Here is a 19,016-nt window from a genome sequence, read left to right on the forward strand (position 1 = left end):
CAATCTTTGGGGGGAACAACAGCAGCAACTTTTCAGCAGCGTTTGTTGCCCGCGGACTCGCCGTGTTGCGCTGCGGCTCTGGGCCGACAGATATTGGGTTACGCGTGAGGGCAGGTTGTCTGTCCCGGGACCTCCGGAGGAGAACCGGGTGGAGTTGGGTTCGCTCAGGTCGACTGTTGCCAACAAAAGCCAAGTGAGCAGGAATGTGAAGCTTGGGCTCGATAAAGACTTCACATTGACACAAGAGGACTTTTGATTAATGCACAAAATAATCGTATTAAAAGCAGGCATGCAAATATTACCTATATTATTTGTAGCCTAATGCCATATTAGTGCATTCCATCTTTTGCTTTCATGATGTTTTCACATGCAACTGCATGTAAACTGCTTTAAAAAAATGTGTTTTAAATAAAGGCTATTTTATGATCTTGTAATGCTGCTGGCATGTTAATACTTTCAAACATGCTTGACTGAAAGTAAGTGTTTCTTGTTAGTAGGAGACAGGAGTAATTTGGTTGCGAGATTGGGAGTTGCATCAGTACACACTGATGATGAAATGTGGCAAAACGCAAGTTTGAGTAAAATAATATTTAACCAGATTGCTGAATTCCATAGAGCTGCTTCCGTTTCATGTTCACACTGTCACATTGTCCTGTTTTACTGGTCACATTGTCCTGTTTTACTGGGACACTTGAAAAGAACAGAGCCATCATTAGTGCTATTCGTAACACCTGTGCTTTTCCTGCTATAACAAGACAACTATTCTGTAACTTTCATCCTCATTTCCTGTTTTTTAACCGTCAGGTGACATCAACGTTGTCAGCAATGTGAACAGGTGAGGAGAGAAAACACCGTCAGCGAGGGCCTGCTGCCTGATCATGACTGCTCTGGTTCGACCTGGAGTCCACGTTTCAGAGCTGTGTGAGGATGGAGACAAGCTCCTTGCGGTCGGAGAGCTGGGGCGAGCTACCGTTCTCTATCTGTCTGCCTTCAGGACTCACGCGGCCTCCACCGTTTCCCACATGCGGAAATTGAAGTCACGTCTGGACGGGGTGATCTCAACTTTAGAAGGTTGGCTTGACAGTCATGAGGAGAATCACCCCGCCAAGGGTCTCAATAAAGGTCTTGCAGCTGTGTTTCTCTCCACGCTCTGCCCCAACAATCTGTCAGCCACCATTTTCAAGATGGAGTCCCTCCTTCAGAGTGGTGGGCACAGCTGCGGGGAGATTTTTGCTCGCTGCACTGCTCTGCTTGAGGGGATGGGGAACCCTCATCCACCAGATGTGACTCACGTGGTGTTGGAGATAACTCGTGCCCTGGCCTGCTTGTTCTCAGAGCCTCACAGCACCAAGGGGCTGAAGCTTTACCTCAAAGCTTACCAGAGTAACACATCTGAAACCATCGCTCTGGTGAACAGCAGACAAGCTCAGCACCGACCCAAAATAGTGAAGGCCTTTACAGATCAATTACTGCTCATACATCCCTCAATAATATCTGACAGTGAGTGTGCAGTGACAACACAGGAGAAAGAGAAGTTAGATGTAGAGACTTCTGGGACAATTATTGGGTTTTTGTTGGCTATCTCCCCTGGCAACACAGAAGTGCAGGAACTTCATGCAGCATTTTTGTTTTTGACAGGCAGCTTTTGGGACAGTGCAGATGTGTACTCTGCTCTTTTGCCTCTTAGTCATGGTCAGAAAACATCAGAGAGTAGTACAGACAAGTCACTCCAAGACACTCCGAAGAGGAGAGCGAGACTCTTGGTCAGTCGAGCAGCCGCCTGCGTGTCGGCAGGTGGCCGGACTGCCGAGGCGTGCAGGGATCTGGGGGAGGCGTTTGAGATTCATCCTGCCACTGCCCGCACTTATTTTCAAAAGCTATTCACAGATCACGGCACAGGGGTGGCTGCTCGCAACCATCTCCGTCAGCAGGCGGAGCGGGGCCTGTCTGGTTTCAGAGAAAGGGTACTCATCCGCACAGACCTGCGATCCACTGAAGGAGTTGAGCTCCTGGACCCTGTGATCACTCAGTTACGGACTCTGTGCTATTTAGAGGCCGACGGAGGAGGAAGAGAGCTGCGGGTGCGACTGGCCGACTGTCTTCTCCTCAGAGGGGAACACAAAGAGGCCCTCTCTATCTGTAGCCAGCTGGCTGCTGCCCGAGGCCAGCAGAGCTATCAAAACACGGTGCAGGTTCTTCGTGGATATGCACGCCTTCTCTCGGATGACGACAAGGGGGCATTAGAAGACTTCAAGGCTGTGATTGAACACAATACCCCCCACCCGTCCAGCTGTGTGCGGGCCCTCTGTGGCAGGGGGCTCCTGCGCATGATGGGCAGGTTAAACTACCTCACAGCTCTGGACTTTGTGACAGCCAGCATGCTGCTCCCACAAGAAACGGCGCTGACGGTGCGCTGCTTGGTGCCGTGGAACTACCGGGGGCTGCTGTTTACTGTCTTGCTGGAGCAGGGACGAGTCATGCTCGAGGGGACGGCTGGACAAGAATCCAAGTCCAGTTCCAGTGAAGAATCCCGACAGCCGCAGGCCCCAGCAAAGAGAGACAAGGACAGATCAGGGTATGATGTTGGTCTCCTAGCAGTTTACTCAAAAGACAGTTTGACATCTCACAGTAGAAAAAGCACTGCAGTAAATAACAATATGAATGATGGCTGAATTGCAACACTGTCATGGCTACTTGGAGACTTAGAAGTGAGCCATCCTTCATGTTATGAACACCTGTGCTTTTCCTGTCATACTTAAAATGTGTGCTGTGAAAAAATCATAACCTATAGAAATGTAAAATTAGCGATGTCATTTTTTCTATTTCAGGGATGATCTCTGCTTTGATGAACATCCTCGTTCATGTTTCCTCAATAAAATGCATTTTCTTGCCGTTACACTTTCCCCTGCTCCGTGCATTAGTGCTGCTGGGGTCCAGTCTCTGGCTGTGCTGCTGATGGAGCTCCAGCCGGGTGCTGATGGGGCTCAGATCCTCGCAGCAGATGCCTTGTACCAGCTCGGCCGGGTGGAGGAGGCCTACCGGCTACTTCTTTCCATCGGGCCTACCGGTCCTCGGGCCCCCATCCTGGCTCGACTCGCCCTGCTGCAGCTGCACAGAGGATTTCTTTATGACACCAATCAGGTAAGTAGGTTTGGGACGCTACGCTGGGCCCATGTAGTCTTTATCATTAATACATTTGTATTTTGAAAGTTTTTTCAAATAGAGCAAACATTAGTTCATTACCTATAATTACTCACAGATAGTTTACAGAGCTCTCAACTATAGAGCTTACAGGGCTTTGACTGACTTTTCTTTGACTTAGATGTTAATCAAATTAAAATGATATGTTATGTTGGGGGTGTACGGTAAATTGGATAGGCCTGGTTTACTATGTCAGACAAAAATACATTTTATTTAACAGCTAATAAATGTTGTAACTACATAATAGACAGATGTGTAACAGCTATTTCAGAAGCTGTTACACATTAAAAGTGGTATCAGCCTTAAATGAATTGAACTGAAAACCATAATGTTGTCATTATTCAGAAGTGATACAGTTACAACACAGTGGTGTCAGGTAGCTTAATACATTTACATCTTTTACAGTGAAAGAGATAAAGATTTCATATCTGTCTCTGCAGCTGCTGAAAAAGCTCATTCAGTGCAGCGACACCAGCTGCTTGCGGCCCCTGTTGGCCGTGGCTCAACATAAGGACCGGGTTCTGCTGCAGGGCCACTGCCACTCTGCTGCAAAACGAATCCTGGAGGGCACGCGGGAGGAGAGCGACGTCAGGGAGGCTGTGGCATATCTCTCCATCGCTATCATCGCCTCGGGTGATTATACTCTGATTTATAAGATATTGATGTTTGTTATTGGACTTATTCCAATTGTTGACTTAATAAATAGTGGGTGATAGATAGGATTAGTGGGATAAAGAGAAGGGCTGGCGCAAAACAGAGGCTTTGTTTGGATTCAGTTCAGCAGAGGTATTCACAACCTTCACAACGCTGAACACTAAACAGGCAGGTTGGCTCCATATTATTTCACTAGCAGAAGCAATTATAACTCCTATCATATACTGTATACTCAGTGTGTTTGGATCTGTTCTTTGTTATTTGGGAATATGGAAGGAGAGATTGAAAATGTTCATGCTCTGAATGTTGTTTTTCAAGGTGGCGAGGCAGCAGAGTCTTTGCTGGAGAGAGCGAGGTGCTATGCCCAGCTGGGCCAACGAAAGACAGCCATCTTTGATTTCAGTGCCATTCTGAAGGAGCACCCAAAACACATCCAGGCTCTCTGTGGAAGAAGCTTCACTTATCTCATGCTGAACCAACAAAAGGTACTCTTGAGAACACAAAGCGTAGCTCAGAGCTTGCCCAGTATTTTAAACATGTCATTTATTTTCTGCGGCCTTCTCTAGACTTCAAGCTGCATGAGACAGCTTTACGTATTAGTGGATGCAACTAGTAGTGAAATGTCTATATATAGTTACATCTGTAAACTGCCAGTATTGCTTTGTTGACCAACATTGGTGGGGGAAAAGGGGCGAACGATGTATCATTTCATGTCGACAGAGAAGTCAGAAAACCTAACAACAGGATTAATTCAGGCATACGGGATCTCCAGGGTGCAAAACAAACATATTTACATTTTGTCTGATAAGAGAAGCTGTCGGCAATATTTATGTTCATTTATGTAAATATACAATTAATACTGCTTCTTCCCCTCAGGAATGCACTCATGATATCCTGGCAGCACTTCAGATAAACAGTGACATAGTCACCAAAGACATCCTGTCACTCAAGGACAAGGCACAGAAGCTGGTCTGTGATTGGCTGCATCAGTTCTGTCGGACTAATCTGTCAGACGTCCTGCTCACTAAAGCCGTCCCCTGCCATGAAGAGCAGCTCAGAGAGGCTTTTACAATTGGTCGAGCTCTGATGAAGATTGACTGCAGAGACCCCAGATGGCATCTCCTCTATGTGGACACACTTATAGCCAAAGGTGAGATGGGAACTTTGCCAAACTTGCTGATGAAATTTGCAATAGGATCCTTGATGCCACTGGAAATTGTCTGGTTAGAGATACTACATTAAGTAGTAGTGTTTCCACTTTGATAAAGAGAACCGCTGAACCTATTGCCCCTTGTTTACAGTAACCTTCACTCCTGATGTTATGGTTCATCTGCTCCAGGTGAAGTCAAGGTAGCAGGCGCTCATCTGTGCCAGGTGTTTGGCGAGGAGCCAAGAGATGCAGTGGCCCAGGCCAGGGTGGGTGTGGTGGAGGCCTGGCAGCAGAACTACCTCAGCGCAGCTCTCAGGCTTAGCAAACTGACTGAAAAGGATTCATCAAGTCTGGTCTTCCTGCTGGCCCTGATCCCAGCCAATCAGCGAAAACGCATGGCGCAGGTGAGTCTACACGCAGGAATCCTAGATTCAGTTTAGAAGGAGCGGCATTGCCATGCGAGTCGTGCTAGTTAAAGATCGAACAATATAGTTGGGTGTTGCAAATTATTTTCACACTACACTGAGCTCCTCTGTGATTCTGTGATGTGGAGCTCCTGGCATCTTTTCTTGGAATCATTTCTTATTTCCAACGGACGCATTTTTTCTTTAATCTCTTCTGATGTTTTTACCTGATAACGTTCTTATTTACGCCACATAGTTTATGGTTTAATACAGTGCAGACCAAAAGTCGAAATCAATACAAAACTCTTCAAAACTGCAGTGGCACCTCCCTCAATTTAGGATGTTTTCTCTGAACGTATCATAATGGATATTGCATATGCTTGAAATGCACACTAAGGTCAAGAAAGATGGAAGGGTATGATTAATGTATGAAGATGGAGAGCATCAACAGATCAGTTAATAAAATGTGTAAGACAGGGAAACAGCATCTTTCACCAAACTTGCGAAATTATTTATTATTATTATCGACTTCTATATTGTAACAGGCTGCAGCAAAGGAGGCCAGCAGTGTGTCATCGGGTGGCCAGTGGGATCAGGCCCTCACACTCCTGAATGTGGCAGTAAAAGCTGTGGGAAATCACAGAGACCAGTATCTTCGCCAGCGGGCTGCCTGCCTCGCTCAGCTGGGCCTACACGAGCGGGCCATAGCTGACCTGGACAGAGTTATCCAGAAACACAAGGGACCTGACTCCAGCTGCTCGGATGATTCTCAAGTCTGGGCAGAGGACCTGTGTCGACGAGGCCGCAGCCTGGTGCTCTGTACCAGAGAAAGAGCAGCTCTGGAGGACTTCAGTCGGGCCTTGGAGCTCCACAGGAACCAGGCCATCCGCTGTGTGGAGGCTGGTCTGGGGAGGGTGCGTCTGGCTGAGTGCTTCCTGCGGGGGGCGCTGCAGCACTATGGGGAGCAGCAGCTCAATGGAGCCTGGACAATGATTGAGTGTGGCCTCATTGTGGACAATGAGAACACAGAGCTCCGCAGACTGAGGTCAAAGGTCAAACGAGAAGCTGCCAGTCCCTGCAATGTCAACTAGTGTTGGTAATGAGAAGTAAGGAGCTTCAGCTGAGCTCAGTCAATGAAGCCACGATCCAACTGATGAGACATCTTCTACAATTTTATAACACGTTTGATGGTTCTTTGGAAGTTTGTAGCATTAACAACAGTGTTTGTTATTGAATTCATCGATATCTTTATAATTACAGAAATTCACTATATTGTATATGGGAGGTGAATGTGACAAGTAACACCACAGATTTATTTCATATTTTATTCAACCATATTTTAAGAACAAGTTTAACGTTGGCACTTTATATATTTTATAAATGGAACATCGGTAATGCAATTATTTTGGTAATTTAAACAAAGCAGGATTGTGATGATCAATAAATGGAACGTCACATTAAATATGATTTAATTCAAACAATCACACCTAAAATAAGATATATAAGAAAGTGGCTCATGTGCAGGTTTTATGCTTTTGAAATGGAGAAGGCACACTTTTCTTTATTCAAATCCATGAAAGAAAACACTATTGAGAACACATAAATACATAAACAAAGTATATTTCACTTACATTCAAATACATGCGTAAACACAATAACAAAATCAGTACTTTAGTACTCGTCTGAAGAGGACTTTGGAAGATGTTGAATTGAGCATATAGGTACGTGTAACTTGTGTTGAGAATCTCCATGTACTTTGATATTATGCCAACACGGTGATGTATTGTGGTTCCATGTTGCCGAAGTAGGATTTCTCCCACTCACTCATGAGGTCGAAGTGCAGTGGACGATCACAGAAGTTGCAGGAAGCTGTGGCCGGGCTCTTGAGCAGGAGCCCTGCCTCCTGCCACACCTCCACCAGTCTCTCTGTAAATAACACAAAGACACTCAGAATAAACAATTGAGTGCCAATATTTATTTATCTTTTACTTCGCTGCTTTAGAATTTAATCTCTGCTCATTATAGCAAGCACACACCAAGGTTATAGTGTTTAGTTTAGCTACTAAGGGACGACCATTTAAAGATCTCCACCGAGTATTGTCCTTTACTGCGTTGATGCATCGGGTGGATGCCAAGAGACTTACATGCTTACAACGCAAAGAGACTCATTAATGACAAATATAAATCACTTGTTTAACTTGATTTGGCATTTAGTAGAACAACCTCATTTCGGGAAGGATCCCCACACTCACCCACAAAGTACTCCATCATGGCGGGGTTGTGATGAGGAGACGGAGCCAGCCTCAGCAGCTCCTCACCCCGAGGCACGGTGGGGAAGTTGATGGCCTGAACATAGATGCTGTGCTTCTCCAGCAGGGTGTCGCACACCTTGGTGTTCAGCTCAGCGTTGCCCACCTAAAAAATAGTTTATGAAAGTTGATATGAGGTGTTTAGTGGATGCTTTTTATTAAACACAATCCGGTCATACATGTACGAATCAAAGCCATTAATGGGATTAACTGGGCCGATGGTTTTAAGGGTATGCCACTGGAAATATTAGAGAATGTCTTTGTTTCCTTAAAATCCTATTATGTGCTTGAAAAACTTAATTACAAATTCATTAATTAAATGTGCATTTAAATGATGCATTACAAACCTGATACATCTGAATTACTTTTAATTGTATCACATATGTTTTTATCCAAAAATAATTAAGTTTCCTTAATGTAAACACAAATGTATTTATTTCAATGGCTTCTAATTGCGTCTTAAAGATTATAGGCCTACATTGTTATAATATGGGTAGATGAAATCAAGCATTTTGATTGGTTGAGATTGAGTTACGAGGTCTACTTTATTCAGCCATAATGTCCGACAGCTGTTTACATTTATCTGAGCATTGCCTATATGTGCGGACTCAAAATATCAATAACGGTAGATTTTGCGCGACCGTTAGTTGTTAGTTCAGCTTCACAGTTACGTGTGAACTTTGATATTTTGGGGGAATTACTTTTGATGAGTGGTTAGCCAAGAGGAAACTTCAGGTGGACGAAATTACAGATTTATTTAATATTGTATTCAACCATATTCAACCATGGCACTTCATATATTTTATAAATGGAACATCAGTAATTCAATTATTTTGGTAAGTAAAGGCCAGAACCAGAGACGCTATGAATGAAATACTGAGGGGTGATTTCTATGGCTCTGCTCAATAGAAAGTGAGACCACTCGGGATCCGCAGTTACGTCTGAAGGTTGAGTCGGTGCTGGTGTTTAATGAAGCGCGTTCACGTCCGCAAACAATGTTTTTGTAGGCGTTGTAAATACCGGTAGACGTCAGGGTAACGACAAAACAAAGTTTTGTAAAATTGAAAAGATATTCACAGATTCAGACTATTTTCTCCTGGCTACTGAAATGGGATACACAACGTTTGACTGCAGTAACGTTTGGTGGCGACAACTATTTTGAGCTGAAAGACAGCTTACTATTTACTTACTATTTATAATGTCACACCCAATCGTATTATAAAAGCAATAAGGTACTCGAGGCAGTACTGTATCGTCAATAATGTCCTGTTCAAGGCTGCTGTTAGGCCCTCTGCTGTGCGTCGGGCCTAACAACACCCTTGAAGCGGGTATTATTAACGATACGGTACTGCCTCTCGTACCTTATTGCTTAAGAATACAATTCAACAAGTCTAATTTGAGGGACACACTCTGGTCTCCATATGTTCTGTGTTGTACTGCTACAATCTGTAGGTGGATACAGAGGAATAATGTTTGAAGAGTTTAATCCCAAATGATATGAGATGAAAACATTTTGTCATCCAGTTCCTATAATATTATAATTATCTGTGACAATTATGAGAAACACTGCATTGTTAATATTTCTCTGGACTTAAAGATACTTTAACAATGAGCTGGTGAAGTGAGGCAGCATTACTGCTAACCCTTCCTACCCGTATGGGGATGATGTGGCTGGGACTGTTGACCACAGGTAGGCCCTTATCCATCAACAGCTGCCTCATGTGTTTGACGTTCCTCTGGTGAGATCTGCGGAGCACCTGCCCCTCGGGGCTCTTCAGGACCCGGATCGACTCCAGCGCTCCAGCCAGGACCATCGGGGGCAGGGCGGTGGTGAAGATGAAGCCAGCTGCGAAGGAGCGCACCGTGTCCACCAGGGCGTTGCTGCTGGCGATGTAACCTCCAACACAGCCAAAGGCTTTGCCTTGAACAGCAACAGACACAGTGAGGGGAGCGAATTATCAGTAAAGGGAGGTGCAGTTACATAAGTAGAAATATAACATATTTAACTTGAGGATTTCTGTTTTTACTTTTCCACACTAATACTTTTCAGAGGGGACACATTGTACTTACTTCACAGCTGAAATATGCAAAGTTGCAGATAAAACTACCCACCAGTATTTCAGCTGTTAAAAAAATAACTGTTCTATTAATAATAATAACAATAATACAGTTATATGAACACCAGGACCCTTTTCTCTGTGGTCAACAATTCATTCCACCCCCCTGATTCCCTTCCCCCTCACTTCTACTCCACTGAACACTGTAACTCCCTAATGTCATTTTTCAACACTAAAATAACTACCATCCATCAGCAACTGACCCCTCATACGTCCAGTTGTCCTTCTACTTTTATTCCCCCCCCCCCTCTCTGTACCTCTCTCCTGCTTCCAACTCCCCTCTGCCATCGTTTTATCAAAACTCATCCAGACTTTCAAGCCATCCACCTGCCAACTCGACCCCCTACCATCCTCCCTGGTTATAACCTCCCTCCCCTCTCTGCTACCCCTGATAACAGCCATCATCCACTCCTCCCTCACCTCTGGTTCTGTTCCATCACCTCTCAAATCCGCTGCTGTTACTCCAATACTCAAGAAACCTGGTTTAGACCCCAACATTTTCAAAAACCTCCATCCCATTTCCAACCTACCATTTCTCTCAAAAATCCTAGAAAAAGGAGTGGCATCTCAGATTCAGGCTCCCCTCTCCAACAATAACCTCTATGAACAGTTCCAGTCCGGTTTTCGCCCCCGTCACAGCACAGAAACAACCCTCATCAAAATTTCAAATGACCTCCTCATGGCAGCTGACTCTGGACTATTATCGATCCTCATCCTCCTCGATCTGAGCGCCGCCTTCGACACAATCTCCCACACCATCCTCCTTGACCGACTAGCCTCCATTGGAATTTCAGACACACCCCTTTCATGGTTTCTCTCTGGCCGTACTCAGTTCATTCAGTTAAAATCATTCACATCACATCCCTCCCCCCTCTCCTCCGGTGTTCCCCAGGGCTCTGTCCTTGGTCCTATCCTGTTTATCATCTTCCTCCTCCCACTTGGACTAATTTTCCGCAAACATAACATTCAATTCCACTGTTACGCAGATGACACCCAACTCTATGTTTCCTCCAAACCCTCTTCCACTTTCCCGCCCCCCTCCCTATGTGCCTGTTTACAGGAAATCAAATACTGGTTCACCTCAAACTTCCTCAAATTGAACAGCAATAAAACCGAGGTTGTCCTCATTGGCTCCAAGTCTACACTCACAAAGCATCCCAGTTTCACCCTTACCGTAGACAACTCCTCGGTCCCCCCCTCCTCTCAGGCTAAGAGTCTGGGTGTCGTCCTCGACAGCACACTATCATTCCACACTCACATCAATAACACCATCTGGTCTGCCTACTTCCACCTCCGAAATATCAACCGCCTCCGCCCTTCACTCACCCCCGACAGCGCCGCAATCCTGGTCCACTCTCTTGTCACCTCCCGCTTGGATTATTGCAATTCCCTTCTCTTTGGTCTCCCCCACAAACTCCTCCATAAGCTCCAACTGGTCCAGAACGCTGCTGCCCGCATCATCACCAAAACCCCTTCCATCTGTCACATCACCCCTGTTCTACATCAACTCCACTAGCTTCCCATTAAACACCGCATTGACTTTAAGATCCTCCTCCATGCATTCAAGGCCATCCACAACCTCGCCCCTCCATACCTGTCTCACCTCCTCCAAATCAACATCCCCACCCGGTCTCTCAGGTCTGCCTCCTCCATCAACCTGACTGTGCCCCCAGCTCGTCTGTCAACCATGGGGTCAAGAGCCTTCAGCCGCTCTGCCCCTCGCCTCTGGAACTCCCTCCCCCCTGACATCAGAAACATTGACTCGATCATTTTATTCAAAACTCACCTCAAAACTCACCTTTTCAGGCAGGCCTATGCCTGACTTGTTCCCCTCTTGGTTGCTCTGCTGCAGACTGTTCTGCTGTTTAACTGTTCTGCTGTTAAACTGTTCTGCTTTTGAACTGTTCTGCTTTTTAATTGTGTCCATTTTTAAATGTGTTGTACGGCGACCTTGAGTGCCTTGAAAGGCGCCTTATAAAATGAATGCATTATTATTATTATTATAATTATTATTATTATATAACCTAATCAACAATACAGCAGTTTGAAAATCCCCATTCTTCATTATATTTACTTTTACTTTAAATATATATATATACATATATATATTAGTGCTGTGAAAAATAACGCGTTAACTCAGTTAATTCAATTACAGGTTTAACTAGTTTTTTTTTTTTAACGCATTTAACGCATGCGCAGAATGAGCTTCCAAACCGTCTGTTGTTGGTCGTCGGGACGAAAAAAAAGTCACTTGCAAAATGAGCTTCCAATACACCACTTCAATCTGAACTCTGTCCGCTCTCATGCAGACGGTCTGTTCATCGGTAATGATCCTTCCGCAGGTTCACCTACGGAAACCTTGTTACGACTTTTACTTCCTGTAGATCAGGGTCTCAACACGTCGATCGCGACCTGCCAGTCGATCGCGGCGTAGTGTCGGTAGATCGCATGACATTAAAAAGATTGGCCCGCCCCCTGACATGTTCTCTATCGCACGTCTTTGTTCTTTTATTAAACTAAACGTCTGTTGTTGATCGTATCTCCACAGCAGCATGTCATTTCTGTCTCTTCGCGTTGCGTTAACACTTATCGATCTCCGTCTCGCGCGCCACAGAGCTCCATGCGCGCGCATCGGGACCGAGCAAAAAAAAGTCACTTGTCAATCTGTCCACCTTTAGATTGTATCATGGTGGAGTTAATGGTTGACAAACAAGAGAAAAATGCTCTGTTTAACCCTCCTGTTACCTTTACATTTACGAACATATTTTACCCTCGGGGTCAATTTGACCCCAGCAATTAAAACCTCCAGAAAATTATTAGAATTAATATTGCTTCCCAAGTTTAAGTGTGAGGTACTTTATGTTTGTTTGTTGACTACCTTAATAGCCCTTTAAATAAATAAAAAAGTTGATATTTCTGATATGTTTGACACAGTGAAAAACAGCCTGGGATCAGATTGACCCCAAAGAACACCGACATTAAACATTGAATGGGGTCAAATTGACCCGAAAGGTAACAGGAGGGTTAAACATTCTGTTTAGGATGAAGATGTATTAATGTTCCATATGGAAGAAAACTGCTAAATAACTGCTGAGTTGCAGCACCATTGTATAGAAGAATGTATAAATGTATATATCCGTCTTTTGTCATAAATCTCTATGTTCTCACAAAATATACCGAGAATATCGGTAATATGTGATTAATCATGATTAATCCACAAAAACCTGTGATTAATCCGATTAAAAATTTTAATCGTTTCACAGCCCTAATATATATATATATATATATATATATATATATATATATATATATATATTAATGAGGCTTCAATGCGGTTAATTCAATGCTAATTAACTGTGATTATGTATTTTTACACTGGTATTGCTACTTTTATTAAAACAAAGAATCCAATGAATACTTTCTCTGACATAAAATATGTCACTATGCACGGCACATTTTATAAACATATTCTATTGATAATGAGAAAAACTTCAACTGTTATAGTTTTGTATTGATACATGTTATGATGAATTTATAAATAATTGATTGTTGTTTCGACATCAAATAAGGACATTATTGTGAACTCCAGCTATCAGAAAGCTACACCCGCCCCGACTCCCTGACGATGGTGTTATCGGCCCGACCAGAGAGGGAGTAGGTCTACCCCCAGCTGATAAAACCTCTGCTTGTTGCGATGAGAGCTCACCCCTCTCCTGCCCTCACCAGCGCAAGAGCAGTACCAGGCTGGTTGAGAGCTACTGCTGCCGCGCTGGCAATATGACAGTGTCAGTTAGGACAAAATGGGAGTTCGGACAAGAAAAGAGACATTTAATCTCAAGCAGTTGAAGCCGTTTGCCTTGACCTTTCTCATCCTGTTTTTCATCACCCATTTAAAAAAAACTAAATAGAGATAAATCAACAGTTGGCTTACTTGTATACACATGTCAAAGGGAGACCTTATTCAACAGGTACTAACCTAAGGTCCCAGAAACAATGTCGATCTTGTGCATAACGTTGTCCCTCTCTCCCACTCCAGCTCCATGGGCTCCGTACAGGCCCACGGCGTGAACTTCATCCACAAACGTCAGAGCTCCATGACGATGAGCGATATCGCACAGCTCTTCCAGAGGAGATATTGCACCTGAAAGCCACAGAGAATGCGGTGTTATAGTTAGAGATGTGCAATATATAGTATGGCAACAGCATACAATGCATGCATCAAATGTCATCACTGTGTAAGGTTGAGATACGATATGCAGAGAGATATTTGAAAATATATATAATCTCTCTTGAGTCTACAAAACACACAGTGTTTATAATAACACAGTTTAATTGTGTGCTAGTGTTTAAAATAAATCCTCCTGGATATGGTCCTCGTCCTCCATTCAGCATACTTCCATTTTGTGCTTTATGGGAGCTGTCAGCGGTGTAATATCACACCGAGAAATAGAGGTGAGGGGGGGGGGGGGGGGGGGGACTATTTTCTCACACAGAGAGAAAGTGATAAACTAATAATGCAGGCTGAATAACTGTAGGTTGTAGAAATAAGAATACTTAGAACAATAAACCTGGCGCTCTCTCTAAATTAGCTATAAAATATAAATGTTGCATCAATGATTGTTCTTAATTTCTAATATATATGCAGAATACAAATGTGCAAGTGGCATTTCTTCTTATAAATGTTACTTAAAACACAGTTATTGAGATTTGTAACTTTTTTATTATCTTAGAGCATTTAATTATTACAATTTCAAATATATTCTAGCTTAACTGTGAGCTGGAGATTTCCCTAACCACACAGCCACCAATGTATAGTAAACTAAGATTAAAAAGACACATTTGCATTGTTTTTCTTTTTTTCCTTTTTTAAACTACTGTATATTGTATTGTATATATTATCCGGATATTACTTAGATCAGTCAGAGTTAATAAATATCCAAATTGATATCTCTGGACATGCACGCTGGACTCTGGATAATTAATAATGAATACATCTCAATTATTTCCGCATAGAAAGGACACATTTAAGTAGATTTAACCTCCACTATATAAATAAATAAATACATGACATAGAAAATGATCTCCTCTATGAGTCCATATTATCATTTTATAATACCCACCGTCCATTGAGTGCACGGTCTCGAATGCCACTATTTTAGGCGTCTTGGGGTCTGAGCGTTGCAGCAGAGCCTCCAGGTGTCGGCTGTCATTGTGGCGGAAGATGAAACGCTTAGCTCGGCTGTTCCTGATGCCCATAATCATCGACGCATGGTTCCCTGCATCAGAGTATATCTCGCACCCTGTGTGCCACAGTGAACACAAAGTGAGACCAGAGGAGACGACTTCCCTCACACAGGATCATTTTTTTTGCAATGTATGAAACGAGAAACACGGCTCAGAGGTCAGGATTCACCTGGCAGCATTTTAGCCAAAGTGAAGAGGGTGGAGTCATTCGCCACGAAGCAGGAGGAGAAGGCCAACGCTGAATCTTTCTGGTGTAGCTGGGCGAGCTCCTTCTCCAAAGACACGTGGAAGTTACTGGTGCCGGAAATGTTCCTGGTGCCACCGGCTCCTGCACCGTGCCTGTCCACAGCATCTCTGACAACATCCAGAATGAAATGAAACATATTCAGCTGGCATGATCTAGAGCCATGCATAAAAAGGGTCTTGTATTCAGAAAGACAGTGAGCCTATGTGACTTGTACCATCTCAATGCAAATGGGCCAAATGGGCCAAATGGTTTGTTTTTCGCCAGAGCTTCGAAATCAAATGAGACTTAAGTTTCAACATTCAGGACTTGTTACATACGATTTCATAAATTAGATTAGATTAATTTGATATTTGCCTCCTTGAGTTGACTTAGGACCTGGCAGTAAAATCATTAAAGCCTCACAGTTTGACCTGATGCAAACATTTATTATTAGGCTTCATCTCCACTATATGACAGCTTTGGAAGGAAATGCCGTCAGACACCTGAAAGACTTCCAAATGACTTGAATGTCTCTTTTTACCTGATGGCGCTGAGGACCCGAGGGTGCCGACTCATTCCCAGATAATCATTGCTGCACCAGACAGACACCTGGGAGCCTTCCCGCCCAGCGACGGAGTAATCCTCAGCAAAGGGGAACACCTCGGCGCTCCTGTTCACGGTCTTGAACACTCTGTACGTGTGATCATCCTTTTTCTCAGAAATCTTTTCAACAAAGAAGCGGTCGTAGTCGTAGCTGGGGCCAACTGCGAAGGTGATAGTTGTGATTTATGGATATCTAATCTACACATACCTGTGTTACTTGGCTGCATCGTATTACGTAAGAGGGTGTGAACTCATTTCAGCTGTAAAACAAACCCATGTTGTCTTTGAGGAGCTGGGTGACACTGTTGGCTGATGTTGGGAGGATTGAATCCTTGAAACCCTTCAACAGAGAAGTCATCAAGCCTGTGCAAGAGGAGCAGAGGACTGTTCGTGTGAGATGCTACCATTTCGTCTTGTATGTTCGCTATTTGTCGTTCTTCCTACCTTCTTGGACGTCCTCCTGCATTTCAGGGCAGGCTCGGACCACCCCAATCTGAGAGGTGACAAAGGGGCAGCCCTTCGATACAGACACCGCCACCTGCGTAGCCCTCTGAGCAAACAGCCTCCTTTGGTCCACTGTGAGAAGTGGGGGACTCTTCTGCCTGCTGGGTGAGGCGCTCAGCTGGGCCTCCAGAGAGGCTGTGCCGCTCACACTGATCTGGCGAACGATGATGGGGCATTGATCGGCCAGAGACAGCAAGGCGGCTCCGGTTCTCCTCAAAGCCGGCTGAGGCGCCGACTTTAGGAAGGGGCAGTGATGAAGGAAGGCAGCCATTCTACTGTTGCTGTTCTTACTCTGAGTGAGGAGAGAAGACAGGGAATTCATTTAATTCCACAAAACCTCCAAGGCTTATGTACTACATATTTAAAGAGTATGCATTTTATTGCAGCCAGGGCGTGTTAAAAAGGGTTATGTTTTATGTTTGCCTGAAGAAATTGTTGCTCAAAACTCAAACGTCATCAATTTTTATAGCAGTTGATCAAAACGTAAAATGAGGATGACTGAATTTTAAAATCCCATATATTTAAAAAATGAAACATGTTCAGAGGAGCCAGTGGATCATTCAGCTGCAGAGAGCAGTCGGCGCCTCCTCCAGGGTGCGGCAGCTTGCTGCTGCTTATCTGAACTCTGCAGGCGCTCGAGTACTGACGTCATTAGTTGAGGCTGGTATCAAATAACCCTCTATTAAACACAGCAGGGATGCATCTACTGATATTTTCCTGCTCAGAGGACGAAATTAATAAGAACCAAGTGATGACCAACATATTTATGAATCCAGATTATTAGAATATACACTAGAATATACACTTTTATTAATCCCCAAGGGGAAATTAGTTCTCTGCATTTAACCCATCCTTAGTTATTAAGGAGCAGTGGGCTGCGGTGAAGCGCCCGGGAAGCAACTGGGGGTTCAGTGCCTTGCTCAAGGACACTTCGACTTGCAACTAATGGGGAGAGCGGGGATCGAACCCACAACCCTGCGGTTGCAGGACGGCCCTCTTACCCCACTGAGGACCTCTATGTGTAAATTATCTACCAAACAAAGGCCGGCTATATCATTCCCCTCACAATCTCCTGCGGTCAGCAGATAAGGCAATTCTTGGAATCTGTGGCTTTCTTTTGCCATTGGTTGTTATCTTTTCGCTGGTCTGTGAAAGACCGCAGTCTTTTTAAACACCAGATGGAGGGCAAACATTGTATCTTAGTGATGTCTTTGTTAAAACATTCAACTATTAACCATGCGCTGAAAAGAAAACATCTATTACCTGTATCCACAACTAATTTTCTTCCCATTGACCATCAAAAGAAGTTATTTAAACGACTTTGTATTCATGGAGTGTGTTGTACTACACGGATGAATAAATAAACCATGAATTAAATGTGTGATATATTCCTTGCTATAGGTGTCATGTAACAACAAATATTGTTATATGGCAGTGTAATTAACAATAATACTGATTATAATAATACTAATGATAGTAGCACTACTACTAATAAAATAATAATAATAATAATAGTAATGCTGACAACAATAACAGTAATAATAACAACAATAATAACATCAACACCAACAATAACAACAACAACAATAATAATAATAATAATACTACCAACAACAACAATAATGAAACAGATGAGGAGTTAAGCAGCTCACCTGTTGACCTGCACTGAGGACGAACTTCAGAGCAGCAAATAGACAGAAGGTCAGAACATGTCAACAGTTATTAGTCAGATGTTGAAAAGCATGATGCAATTAGCTCTTCTGGTCAGGTCTCAGCTTTGGGGGCAAGTCCGGGAGGTGTGTGTGCGTGTGTGTGTGTAAGTGTATGTGTGAGTGTGTGTGTAAGTGTCCAGTTTGGGAGGTGCAAAGATGCTGATAGGTTGCTTCCCTCTCTGCCATGTAAAATTAATGAATTGTTGTCATTTCACTCTGAAGTCTGAGTTGTGAAAACATTGATGCTGCATTCTCAAAAACATACATTTATGATAATAATGCTATTGAATCGAAGGTCACTTTAAGCTTTAAACACTATAATATTCTACATATATTTAAGTGAAGCTATACTAAAAGTGATAACATATTATATGTTTTAGTTATATCTATTTCAACACCATGCACCCCAAATAACATGTATTTTAATGGTTAACACTTGAAAATGACAATTAGTAAAACATTTGTACACACAGGTGCTTCATTTTTACTTCTTCACTCAAGATTTCCTGTAACTCTTTAAAACAATTTTTTTTAATGAAACAAAAGCCAAAACATTATTTAGGGTCTAATACTGATAATGCATATGAAACAACATGTAATAATGCTCTCTAAACTAAAAGGACATCCGGTTTGACACCACTACACTTCAGTCAATGCCGATCTAGAGGAAACCCAAACAAAACTGAATGGAAAAGCTGTTGACTTTAATTCTATTTCAGCCCATACATACTTATTAAACAGTTATTGATCTATTGGGAATATATTTAGAATATTGCAACACTGCAAGTTCAAATAAAAAGACCTATGCTGCCTTTCAGCTCGAGCTTCTTTGGTTGGATTTTCTCTTTTAAACTGACTGGATCAAACCTGTAACTGTGTGTGTGTGTTTTGT

At 43.3% G+C, this 19,016-nt stretch overlaps 2 protein-coding genes across 2 annotated transcripts; one reads left to right on the forward strand and one right to left on the reverse strand.

Annotated features, from left to right (window-relative positions):
- Positions 1-878: 878 nt before the first annotated feature.
- Positions 879-7,025, forward strand: ttc34 (tetratricopeptide repeat domain 34). Its single transcript, XM_056423835.1, has 7 exons — positions 879-2,575; positions 2,922-3,141; positions 3,642-3,834; positions 4,174-4,340; positions 4,732-5,005; positions 5,195-5,409; positions 5,955-7,025. Exons 1-7 carry the CDS (start codon positions 879-881, stop codon positions 6,498-6,500), a joined length of 3,312 nt encoding a protein of 1,103 aa, XP_056279810.1. The 3' UTR covers positions 6,501-7,025.
- alas2 (aminolevulinate, delta-, synthase 2) lies at positions 6,931-18,174 on the reverse strand. The gene is made up of 10 exons (XM_056423241.1): positions 18,065-18,174; positions 16,353-16,704; positions 16,182-16,271; positions 15,847-16,069; positions 15,249-15,433; positions 14,956-15,135; positions 13,812-13,976; positions 9,371-9,639; positions 7,662-7,824; positions 6,931-7,335 (listed from the first exon to the last, which is right to left on the reverse strand). The coding sequence occupies exons 2-10, from the start codon at positions 16,681-16,683 to the stop codon at positions 7,172-7,174; spliced, it is 1,770 nt and encodes a 589-aa protein (XP_056279216.1). The 5' UTR covers positions 16,684-16,704; positions 18,065-18,174; the 3' UTR covers positions 6,931-7,171.
- Between the last annotated feature and the right edge of the window lie 842 nt (positions 18,175-19,016).

The sequence above is a fragment of the Pseudoliparis swirei genome, chromosome 9 (genome assembly GCF_029220125.1).
Source record: "Pseudoliparis swirei isolate HS2019 ecotype Mariana Trench chromosome 9, NWPU_hadal_v1, whole genome shotgun sequence".
Classification (NCBI taxonomy): domain Eukaryota; kingdom Metazoa; phylum Chordata; class Actinopteri; order Perciformes; family Liparidae; genus Pseudoliparis; species Pseudoliparis swirei.